General features: G+C 43.5%; 1 protein-coding gene across 1 annotated transcript in view; it reads right to left on the reverse strand.

Moving 5' to 3' along the window:
• The window catches only part of Drgx (Dorsal root ganglia homeobox), an 84,254-nt gene that overhangs the window by 36,214 nt on the left and 35,868 nt on the right, over positions 1–12,172 (reverse strand). The window contains exon 2 of the mRNA XM_075881553.1: positions 3,608–3,709. Within this exon, the coding sequence (XP_075737668.1) occupies positions 3,608–3,692 (85 nt within the window). The 5' untranslated portion in view covers positions 3,693–3,709. The remainder of the gene's footprint in view (positions 1–3,607; positions 3,710–12,172) is intronic.

Raw genomic sequence — 12,172 nt, forward strand, 5'->3', positions numbered from 1 at the left:
TAAGATTGAATTACTCTGATGACATCTGAGCGAATTGTATCTTTTGCTGTCTCTTCGACAAGTCTCACACTGGTTTTCTCATCGACAAGTCTGGACCAGACCGATACTGCATGTACCTCCACATCCCTATTTTCGTCTTCTGTCACGTTGCAGAGAAGATTTGAATCCCTAGATAGCATGTCTGGCAGGACTAGAAGTTTACACGGAACATAGGGAAACTGGTATTCGTATCTCATCAGTAGGAGAAACAGGCATTGTAGTCGGGGAGGCATGTCTCCAATACATTTTTTTATATCGAAATCAACAGCTGATGATCTGTTTCTATGAGCCCCCTTCGGCCATATATAAAGTAGTCAAACTTTTGCACGAGGTCAAAGTTCTCACACGCAGCAAGTCCGAGTAGCGCACATCTTTTTAACACCACACAAAATTTCAGGCTCACTGTCTTGCCTTGGTACGTAACTGGAATCACAACTGTTCCGAGATGCTTGATGGCTTGATCACTGTAAATACGTAGCGTCTCCTTGCTCTTCTGAAGCTTGTGCTTCTGGCACCCGAAGTTCTTGAGCCAACGCAAAGGAATCAAGTTTACTTGTGATATTGTGTCTACTTTGAGCTTCAGTTTGCTGTTTTTCACAGTTGCTTTTATCATCTATTCCAAACTCTTGCTGGAATAAACTTGCAACTTTTCGTCTGCGCGTTCGACGAGTTGCTGCGTGTCTCTTCGACATCGTCTACCGCTTACTTCGTTCTGCAGGCTACTGTAAAATGATTCTTTCGACCGCATTTTCTGCATCGTTGACCGTACACCGGGCATTTTTCTTTCGGTTCATGCCACCTTTTGCACTTGTTGCAGGCTCTTTGGTTCAGCGTCTTCCTTTCCTGACACTTCTTATTTGCTGACGGCTTCAACAGCTTTTGTGTCCGGAGCTTGCCACTCTCTTTTCTGATTTGCTGCTATTTGTGTGGATCGTGCTGCTTTAATGGCATCTTTCAGCGGTAGCAAGTCCTCTCTGAGCAGGCGTTCTCGAAGCTAGTCGTTAGCAGTTCCGAACACAATCTGATCCCGTATCACAGATTTCCACAAAAGTCCGAAATTGCAACTCTGCGCTTTTAACTGCAGGTCTCTCAAGAAGCTTTCAAAAGATTCGCTATCCGCCTGGACGCACTTCCCGTACAAGTACCGTTTGAAAGTTTCGTTCGTGCAAGGCTGGCATTAGCTTTTAACTTTCGAAGAACTGTGTCGTAGCTCTGCTGTTCTGTTGCCGTGCAACCGAAAGTGCGGAATACTTCAATAGCTTCTGACCCTGCGACATGGAGTAGCAATGCCATTTTCTGCTTCTGACTGCATTCCCACTCGCTTTCCGTGGCTTCGAGGTAGAATTTAAAACGCTGACGAAACTTACGCCAGTTATCGGAGACATTCCCGGAAAATACGAGATTATCCGGCTGCGTAGTTCTACCATGGCTTGAAGAAGCAGTGACCCCGTTCACTTCTGACATTTCTGACACCATGTAACCGACGCTGAGGTACCTGTAGCGTCTCATAAGCAAGTGCCGGTTTATTGTTAGACGGCTAGTATGGGACGCAGCTCAAGGTTGCTGGACAACTATATATTGTCTGTTGCATCTTTCTCTCTTTCTTTGTTTTGCATTTCTCGCATGCCATAACCATAAATATTGTTGACGTCATAGAGTTTCCTTATATACACTAAAGGGAACTCTGGCGCTAGTGTTTATGGGAGCTGCAACGCACGACGCTTCAGCGAGCATAGGAATGATGGGTGATACACACATTTGTCTGATGCTCTTAATTCTGGCCTGCTTTTGGCTTCGTGTGTGTTCTTGTGGCTTGGAGTTGTTTTCTCACGAAACACAAAACGTCAGCAAATGGTCAAAGGTTGCGCTTTACCACCTTATTATTTTATACTTGCTTTTCCAAATTAGGTCACAAAGTTCAAAACAGTTTAATCTTTCTTTCAAAACAAAACTGAAACACTGCAATAAACGAAGCCGCAAGTGCGATTCGCCGCCAGCAAATACGAAGACTAGGCAAATGTGTGTACTACCCATCATTACCATGGTCGCTGAACGATCGCCGCGACGGATTCCCCTCTAGTTAATATTCGGAAACTCTATGGTTGATGTCACCCTCTATTGAACGTAAATTATTTCCGCATCCATGCACTACTGATGATTTACTCTCACGTTTAGCGCAAGCCGGGACATGGTAATGTAGCCGGGATAAGCTGGGACATGGTAAGAGACATGTAACCATATCAGTCATCTTTCAACATTAGTGCGCAAGTTCGTCATCTATTTTCTTCATTTTTTAATGCGTAAACGTGATGAAATGTTTTTCGTCTCTTTTCCAGTCCGCGGTATTACAGCCGTGAAAAACCCGTCCAGGATTATATTTGTGTTAAAACATAAAGTGTCAGCACCATTTTGTCTTTGAGAAAAGTGTATACGCTGGCTATTTGGTGTACATTGGTTGTGACATCTTGGCAGTACAAACAAACGGGACAAAATAAGAAGATACGCCTTCATACTTTGTCCCGATTATTTGCACTGCGAAGTTGTCATAATGAGTCCTGTTGTCTAGTCATCCAACGCCTGCAATCACTGACCGTTTTTTTCCGGGCCATATTCATACACTTACATGAAATCATTGCTGACATTCGCACTATAGCTTTACCGTTATTTATCAATGAACAAGCATTTCAGATCAACTAGCGGGATTAACAAGGCAGCGTATTGGTTGCTGAACATATCTCTTTCAACATGACCTTAGTCATCGTGTTGCATGCTTTTATTTGGCATGCCAGGTGCAGTGAGGTCCTTGTGATTATTCGCGAACAAAATTTCTTATATCACTTCATCATACATGTATAGCTCAGACGATGTCGTATATAAACCTGAACCATATATGGGCAAACCAATAAAAATAATCCGGCAGCTTTTGGTTATAATTGCATCAACTTGCAGCAGGCCACCGGGTACCGTGTGCTCACTGCCGTTTAGTGTTGTTTCAACTCCCTATAAAAGTGTGTTTTAATGAAAAAAAAGCCTCATAATTGCAATCAAAGGGAAATAGTCAGCAGATTGAGAAAAGGGAAGAGGAACTGTGTAATGAATACTAGATATAATTACTTCACTTTGCAGCAAGCCTGCTTATCCTGATGACGTCGCTGATTATCCCTCATTCATTTACAAAATATACGTACAAATGGATGCTTTGGTGTAGCGTACTAAGAACGCACAGTAGAGCATATGAAATCGTGCACCATGGTGTAAAGTGCACTGGGCTAAATAAACGTTTACATTTCCTTTGCAACAGAACCAACCATTATATGCGATGAACCGGAACCACCTTTGTTCCACTGTACTATTCTCGCACCAACGATTGAGAACTCAATTCTGTAGGTTTGCTTAAAAAACCGATCATTTCATTCAAATTAAAATATAAACTTTGCTGAGTAAACAGGGTCATGTGAAACTATTGGTTATAAATAGGCACTGCACAGCGTTCCTTGGACTTTTTATTGGAGCTATGCATAAGCGCATAAACTTTAACTAATGCAGTTTGCTGTGGCGGCGTACTTACATGGAGATCCCGGAGAGTAAACAGAGAAAGGCAGGGGAGGAGGTCTTGGACCAAGGCTGCTTATCGGACAGTGGTAACAGAACATAGTCACCACGGCAGGGACTGCGAGAAGCAAAATAAAAGAAAAAGTGTAAGAGGGGTGTTGTACCGACAATGAAGTTCTGAGTGGGAAGTTTTTTGTCTTTCTCTCTCATATAGAAAGAGGAGCAAGAGCTAAAGGCCGCTTTGCCTGACAGAGGCTATTGCTTCTATGCGTATTCGGCATGCATGTTATAAACACTTCAAGAATATGTACTTCGATAATAATAATAATAATAATAATAATAATAATAATAATAATAATAATAATAATAATAATAATAATAATAATAATAATAATAATAATAACATATTAATAATAATAAACAAGTTCATTGTTTCATCTTAATGCAAAGTAGGAGATCGGCTACCTTCCTTAAGCGCGAAGCATCAAGTAGTGAACCTTATGCACTTTGACAGTATCTGTCTTTGTACACACCTGTATTATACAACCATCTACGGCCGGGTGCCCTCGAGTTCGTCTGACTTTAACGACGTATAAAGCAAATATGGCATATGAGTAAATGGATGTATGGCGAACATGACTGGTCAGCCTAACACGATTAATCTGCTAAGTATACCAAAAAAAAACTCTTTCCCCCAATATGTGTGGCGCATACCCGCATACCCCATCTCATGGTATACGATCATTCGCTACACATGTTGGTAAAATAAAACTTAGTCTTTCCCAACACAGGAACATCCGAAATCGCAATAGGAACATTTTAAACATTCCAATTTAGAGTATTGAACTAGAGAAACAAATACTGTTCTTTATAGTTCTTGATTTCAATGCAGATATTATTCAAGCAGATGAACGTGCTGCAATGACCCTCAACAACCAGAAAACCCGGTGCATATGGTTAGTTAAGCTATCGCATCAGTAGTTGCGTTTATGCTTTTGTAACGACAAAGTGGCGGTGCCTGTATATCGTCAATTGCGGTTAAAGTGTTGGTTATATGGTCTTATAGGGACTCAAAGTTCAAGTTTGCGGAGCGACGGCATCGGCGACAAGCTCAGGGAAATCGGGAATATGCACGGCAGAGGGTGCAGGCGATTTAGTGCGTTTCACCGCAGCGGCAGCACGTGCGGCACGCTTTCTAGAGTCGGTTCGGGGAACTTCGGCGCCGTGCCTTCAGCTTGGCGCGCTGGAACAAGACGCTCGCTGTTAGACTTTGCTTTTTTGTGATGGCATAAGCGACCACGTGGAAGCGTCAACGAGGTCTGATGTATTGTGCTGGGCCACGAGAGTGCAGACAGTACCAAGACACGCGATCTACCTGTAAAACTATCGGTCGCCGGACAAGCCGTACAAGAGAGGAAAAAAAGAAAAACAAGTACAGATCACCGCAGGTAAAAGAATGTACAGCATGTTCTAGCTCTGTCTCGCCTTGCGTTTGGATTGTCTTAATTCACTTGAAATAATTTGTTCCAACTGCCTGAATCAGTACGTAACACGGCGACTCCATGTAACGACTGCAGTAATGATATTTCGCTGTCTCCTCGCATTGTGAAGGTTCAGTTACGGTTTTATATTGAAACAACTTCGTGTTTTCATTTTTTGCGTTCTTCAGGGGTACCTGTGTTTGTTAAATGCTCACACTCGCATAAGTCAAACCGTGGTTAGCGTTGCGTTGTTGGTTTTCAACTGAACTGCGCATATTGTGAAAGGTTCGCCGCCTGAAATTAACTCATCAGGAAGGCTGCATCATCACGCCGGAACAAACGTTCATGCATTTCGTCTTCAGCAAACTTCGACATCGCCTTGCGGGTTTGTTATATATTTGTCGCTTCAATGGGATAGCATTTATTCAAGTCGCTGAATTGAACTGGTGCCTAATACATTCGAAAATGTCTAATTTTCTTTCACGCGTGCCACGTGTATGCGTGTTACGCTCCGTAGAGTGCTTCTAGTGTGTGTTTATAGGTGCACTAATTGCGGCAGCTCGTCGCGCACCCGATTTCACGTCATGCCTGCAATTCGGCACCTCTCACGTGGAGCTGCTTTCCCACAGCAGGTCTTATACGCCTGTACAGTCGACATTCTCATAAAATGGGTGTGCAAGCACAACGCAAGAACCGAAAAAAAATCTAGGTTAGCTGTTTAACTTGCTTCACTTGGGTAAAGCTAAGCTAGCTGTCTCGCTGTCAAATGCGTGGATGACGCTCCAGTAATACGGAGGACATGACTCTAATCTTATCAGGATTTTTAGTGCAATGACCTTGTCATCTTTGTTTCTTTTTCGCACGCCGCGAAAGTTCGTTCACGACAGTATACGCGCCTGCTACTGCCAGCATGCACATCGAAAAAAACAATCATGTTTTTCATGGCCTACAACGTAGAACATTGATCGCGTGCGTGGCTTCATTTCGCACTAAATATAGACCATTATTTATATTTACTGTAAGACAGAAGAAAGCTTACCTCGACCTATCGTACATTGTAATTTCGTGGACTTCAGAAATGCATTTCGCGTCAAGTCATTAGTCCTTGTCGTCTGCTTCACAACGTAAACATGATTAAAAATTTTTTCTATTTTCAAATGTTTTGCAAGTGGTGCGTGGTTATGCAAGTGCAGCGCGAGAGCCCTGCACGTGCACGGAAGCAAGTGGCAGCGCGGAGGAGAGATGGAAAAACGCGCGACGTACATCCCCAATTTCGATTTTTGTGCCAGAGATGGCACTTCCTGTCCAGAGTCGCAGTGCCACCAACCATTGCTTTGGGTTCATATAGCAATGTAATAAACATTAGATATGTGCCTCTGTGATTCAGTATAGCGCTCCATGGCCCCACAGCAATAAGTTAGGGAACACTGCTTGTCATCGCACAGTAACGTAAATAACTCTTTGATAAAACTAACGTCACTGTTACATTTTTACGTGAGTGCCAACGTCACGTCGGATAATTTGGTACTTTTTAGACGTCACAGTGTAACTAATCTGCCTCGCAAGCTCACCTGATGCACACGACTGCTGAATTTACACAGATCCGTAGGACAAATCCGCTCACGAAAGAGCTGCATGTAAATACGTCGATCAGTCTAGTATTGTTTCGCTCAAAGTGAAAAATTACACCACAGGCTGAGTGCTAAGTGCGACATTCATTACAATACAAGGCATAAGGTCTGCCGCAGTGTTTCTTTGTTCCTCCCGGTTCCACTCTGCTTACTTCCTATATTCTAATGTTACACTTATCATTTTTCGTTCCGCACTCTACATGGTTCTAAAAATCTTCTCTGGTTTCCTCAGTATACTCCAAGTTTTTGCTCATATAGTACCAGTTTTTTAACGTGTGCCTTATAATCATTTGTCACTTACATTCCCTGCCCCTTCCACTGCATTTTGGAACATGTTGCTTCTGTCTTGCAAATAAAAGTAATAAAGTAACATTGTTAATACTTTTAAAACTTACAACACATTTTTTACCTTATATCAATTGCAGTTTCAATTAGGTGTTTTCACGTCTCAGTTGTTAACAACGGACGCTTTGTTCAGCTCCTGAGGCTACCAAACTGCTTTCTTATGAGATTCTGATGTGCCTTGTCCTACTGTAGATGACGTGCAAATTTAGAAGTATGAAGAAAATCGGACCTATAAGATTAGGATATTTCTACTCGCTGATTTACAGGCTCCCTAATCACATCTAGGTGCTAGAAAATTTATCGGGAATCCAATAGTATGAGCTGCCCTATAAATATATGGAGGTTGTACCACCCAGCACCTTTAACTTTTTCTTCCTTTCGCTAAGCTACAATGTTTCACGTTGTTGAATAGTGCTGTACTTCTAAAACGGTTAACGTATTTGTAGTATTCATTCGAGTGCACTGACTCCTTTAGATTATCTTGTTAATTCCCAATTTTAAGCTCGCGTCATTTAGGTGGAGGTGTTGTCTAAACACAAAACATTTTTTATGGCTTCCGATGTGTCCCAAAATCGCCTTATGATCCCCATCTGGTCGTGCGACTTATTACGGCAAAGGAACCTCTCGCTCAGGATGGAGCTACGTTTAAATTGGTTGAAGGCACAAAGCGACACTTGAATTTACAGTGCTAAAAGCACTGGTTGCACTTGTGTTATTTGTATGTTTGCTCGCAGCGTCAATCAGTTTCCATCCTATCTGTGACAGTCTTGGCTTGTTACGCATAGGGACAGAAACTCATGAGTGCCCATTATTTTTTGTATGTGAGTGCGTTAGAAATACTTTCGTACTTTTGTGTGGCATAACCAGACAACACCGAGTTCTTTCGTAATCGCCGAAGCTTGTCATCCGCCATTCTTCGTAATTCAATTGGTCGAAACTAGTCGCCATGTTTTCCGTATTTAAACTCAGCACGAGATGCATCCATTGAACCTCGCACCTAAAGAAATAAATAAATGTATGCTGCACAATATTGTTTAGGAACATAAAAGTTATTACCGAAGTATGAGAGAAACATAATCTCCCTTCTTGGATGCTGCCAAGACCAAAAATACAATGATCGGTCGAATTAATATTACTAAAAGGGACGTGTTCGTGACATCCGCACAGCAGCTGGCACTGTTTCAGATGTATTCTTTATATCTGCAATTTATTCACGTGTATACAGACCGTTCTTGTCATGCCAATTTCTCCTTACTATCTTTCGTCATTCCACACTTGACCATAGAGCAGACATTTGAATTATGTGAAGTGACTACTTCTACTGTTGCGGAACTGTTAGCAATTCTGTCTGCGCTACGCTTTATAACATCCGGAATAGAGGCACAAAATAGCTCATATTTAGCGATTTGCAGGCTGCTCTATCGTCGCTACAAAGTGATAAAAAACTCTTTCTGAACGCTCCCCTGTTATAAGAGACCATAAAAGAACACGCAAAAGCAAGACAAATAAACTACGTGACTTCATTTCAATAAATACAAGGTCACTGCAGCATTCCAGAAAACACTATAGCGAACGCCGTGGAAAATAGGGCCCACAATAACGCAAGAAGAATTGTTATGCCAGTTTTACACACTAAAATGCGTCTACTTTTCTGACAGATAACCTGTAGCGTGACCAAAGACAAATGGTTCTACCAAAAGTCTAAAAGTTCCGACTTATATGTAACAAACACTTGCATAAAGCTAAGCATTCCATAAGAGTGAAGAGAAAATAGGAGATTTGAAACATTAGTCCACCGCCTACGGCTTCGTGCAGCATTTACGCGACACTTCCTACACAGGCTAAAACGTGCGCCTAGTACAGAGTGTTCCTGCGGCCACCCTGACGATGATGTACGTCACCTGCCTCTGGACTGGCAGAAATATAAGGCACACAGAAAATTATTACGAGCAAGTTTGCAACTTTTAGATAGGAGGCCTTTCACAGGGGCGAAAATACTAGGTCCGTGGCCACCTGCAGGTCTTCAGAAAAGAGCGCTTGTCGTCTTTGAAAAGTTTCTGGAGGAATCAAATATTTTATGTAAATATTGACCTACCATATTTGATGTCACCTTCATCCTAAGAGAATGTGTAATATTCAGATAGCGTTTTTCATTTGTACAATAATTTGTATTTGTGTGAACTAACCTTATGTGCGGAAATTGTGTACATATGAATCTATTATCTGAACTGTCATGTGATGTGGAATTACCTTGCTGTGAAACATATGAATCTATTAGCCATATGTGAACTGACCCGTGACGTTTGCTATTGTGTACTTTTAAGTCGTGTGTTGTACAGCCTTGCATTTTTTGTCCTTATTGTTTACCTTACGGCACATCTTCTCTACTAAGAGAAAAAGAGCAGCTGGTGCCACCATAACGACACCAACCACTCCTATTTCATCATTTTAATAAAAAAGCGCGATGTGATTTTATAACTATTTTTTCCATCGGGACACTTCATGGTGGCAAAGTCCCGAATAATTTTGGCCGCCTGAGGTTCTTCAATGTGCAGTTACAGGCCTAAGTACCAGAGTAATTCTGCAGTTCCTCTCCTTCTAGATGTAGATACGGGGCTGGGAATCAAACCTGAACCATCCTATATTTGGCTTCGACCATCTTCACTATGATGCACGGCATGATTAGCTTGAAATAAATGCCAGATATGCATGACACGAATGGGAAAGCTTGAATAACATGACAGGACTTGCACGACAGGAAGAAAACGATGTAAATTAGATTACATTGATGCATGACGGGACATGAAAACACGTTTTCCCAGATATAAAATGCGTTGCATTCAAATAACGAGCTGCAACTTATTCAATGAGAGGACGCAGATGACATGCGGGCACAATGTGACGCGTATAACAAGCAGTGCACGCATGAATAGTTTGTGTGCGCGCAGTAGATACAAGGAAGTTGAACAAAAGCCGTTAGGTTGGCTTCTCTGTGTTAGTATATAGCATCACGAGACTATAGCGCTTGGCGAATGAGGGTAGAGCAGAAGGTAAAGAAGTGATTCGCGGTGCTCCATCCCGGATTGATTCACTGAACTTTACAGAAACATCGCGGTAGTAATCAATCTTGAACGCAAAAAGCATAGCATTTTGAAATAGCATATATGGTTTGACAAAGATTAAAGTCTTGTACCTTGTATAGTTTAAACTGCGTTCAAGACTTGTAAACCATCGTTAATAGTCTCACTCTACGGGCAGCCAAATTCACAAATAGTTTCCAGGTCTCCAGACCACGTCTATGACCAGGTCTCCAGACCAGGTCTCCTACCTGTTCTACACAGCCGTCTTCAGTTAGCAAGCCGCTAAGGCTTGTGTGCATTTCTTTTATTCCACATCGTACTTTTCTTAAGAGAAACGAGGAAAAGTTTCTTAACGACTTCAGGTCATTTCCTCCGCTACCAGCATCATTCACCTACCCAGCTGTTCTTTAGTTTTGCCTCCTTGTGCCTATTAGGAGTTTTCCGAGTTTAGCCGTTTCCCCGGTCACTAAAGAGGTGTCACAGAGCTACAAACTCAATCCTGCCATCGGTCACCGCACAGCTTCCACTCGAATGAAACGTTGTTCGAGACTCACAGAAGCAATCCAGCTGATCACTTTGTTAGCTGAGCAGCAGGTGAGGTCAGCCGGGGCCAGCTACAGTTTCAATAAAAAAACAACCCAAACAAAGGCAAGGCTCGAAAAAAGGCAAGAGGTATCCACCAGCCACAAGTCTTTTGCACCGAGCAACAGGAAGGAATTAGAAATCTCTCAGCCTCCTCTGGAGGGCATGATTCCCCCCTGCCCACATTGGCCCAGGATGTCATGTGCTGACCGCTCGTGGTCACTCAGATCGTTAACAACTGCTAATTGATTAATTACGCCCTGAGCCTGCCAGCGCGGCTGCGTGGGCCACTGGTGCTTGCCGCGCACGAGAGTGGACCCGCTTCTCCCCAATTCCTGTGTGACCACACCTCCTCCCCTCATCACTAAGTTTTCTCGTCCCATCTCCCCAATTAGCTACGGCGGTGCCGCGTTCTTGCCGACGGTGTGCCAGCGCCCGCGAGAGCTGCAGCCCTCCCCCTATTGCGAGCTCCCTCGTCCCTTCTAGAGCGCCCCTTGTCGAGTTCTCGCTCACATCACCAACGCCTCGCCTCCCATACCCAGTGTAGCCGACCTGCGGCTGCCTTGTGTGCCCCGCCAGAAGAGCGAAGGCGGATTGGAAAAACTATAGGTGGGCGGGAGAACGCAGGAATGAAAATGGTTAGCGAGGTAGCGCCGAACTGGCCCCTCACGCTGCCGGCCGGCTTCAAGAGGAGGCGGCGTAGCCTGATGAGTTGAATTAGGGAGCGCGGGCGCTCAGTACGCGGTGCGCCTCTGGCGTACACACGCAGCGCTTGCCGCGCTCGCTCCTTCGTTCCCGCTCCCTTTGTTGCGGCTTTCTTCCCTCAGCCCATCTGGCCGCGCTAACTTGGATCTGACCACGCCGCTGCCTGTGTGCACTGCGGGCGCGCTCGCCTTGTTGTGGACTCTCGTGGGGACACGATTGAAGCCAGAAAATGAAAGGAAGCAAGAAAAGAGATATACGAACGGATAGAAAAGATTCAGAGTCAGCTAAGGTGCGCGATCTCTGGATACTTGGGACGCAGATTAGCTTAGTGCGGGTACGTGCGGAATGACCTCGAGCCGCTTCGATTAACGCTGTCGCCAGGCGTGAATCCATTCCAACGCGTCCTATGAACTCTATTTGCTGATTTCCTCAAAGTAGATAACTCACAGCTTCGCCCCCCAACTTTCCGGACGCATTTCATAACATTGGCCTCGTGAAACAGCACTGTCAAGATAACTACGCATAAGTAACCTGACAGTGAAAGAGAAAGAATAACAACATTTAGAACACTGTTAAGTTCGGAAAAACTGATTCATGTGCTCAACTAATTGATCTCTCGAAGCTACTACAATGCTGACGGAATCATTTTTGTTGTAATTTTGTTCATATTTTTTGTCCGCTTTATGCGCGAGGTGACACAAAATACTCAATGGAGCTTTTATGTTATCTCGTGTTTTGAGGCGGATCAGTTTTCAAA

The sequence above is a fragment of the Rhipicephalus microplus genome, chromosome X (assembly GCF_043290135.1).
Source record: "Rhipicephalus microplus isolate Deutch F79 chromosome X, USDA_Rmic, whole genome shotgun sequence".
Taxonomy (NCBI): Eukaryota; Metazoa; Arthropoda; class Arachnida; order Ixodida; family Ixodidae; genus Rhipicephalus; species Rhipicephalus microplus.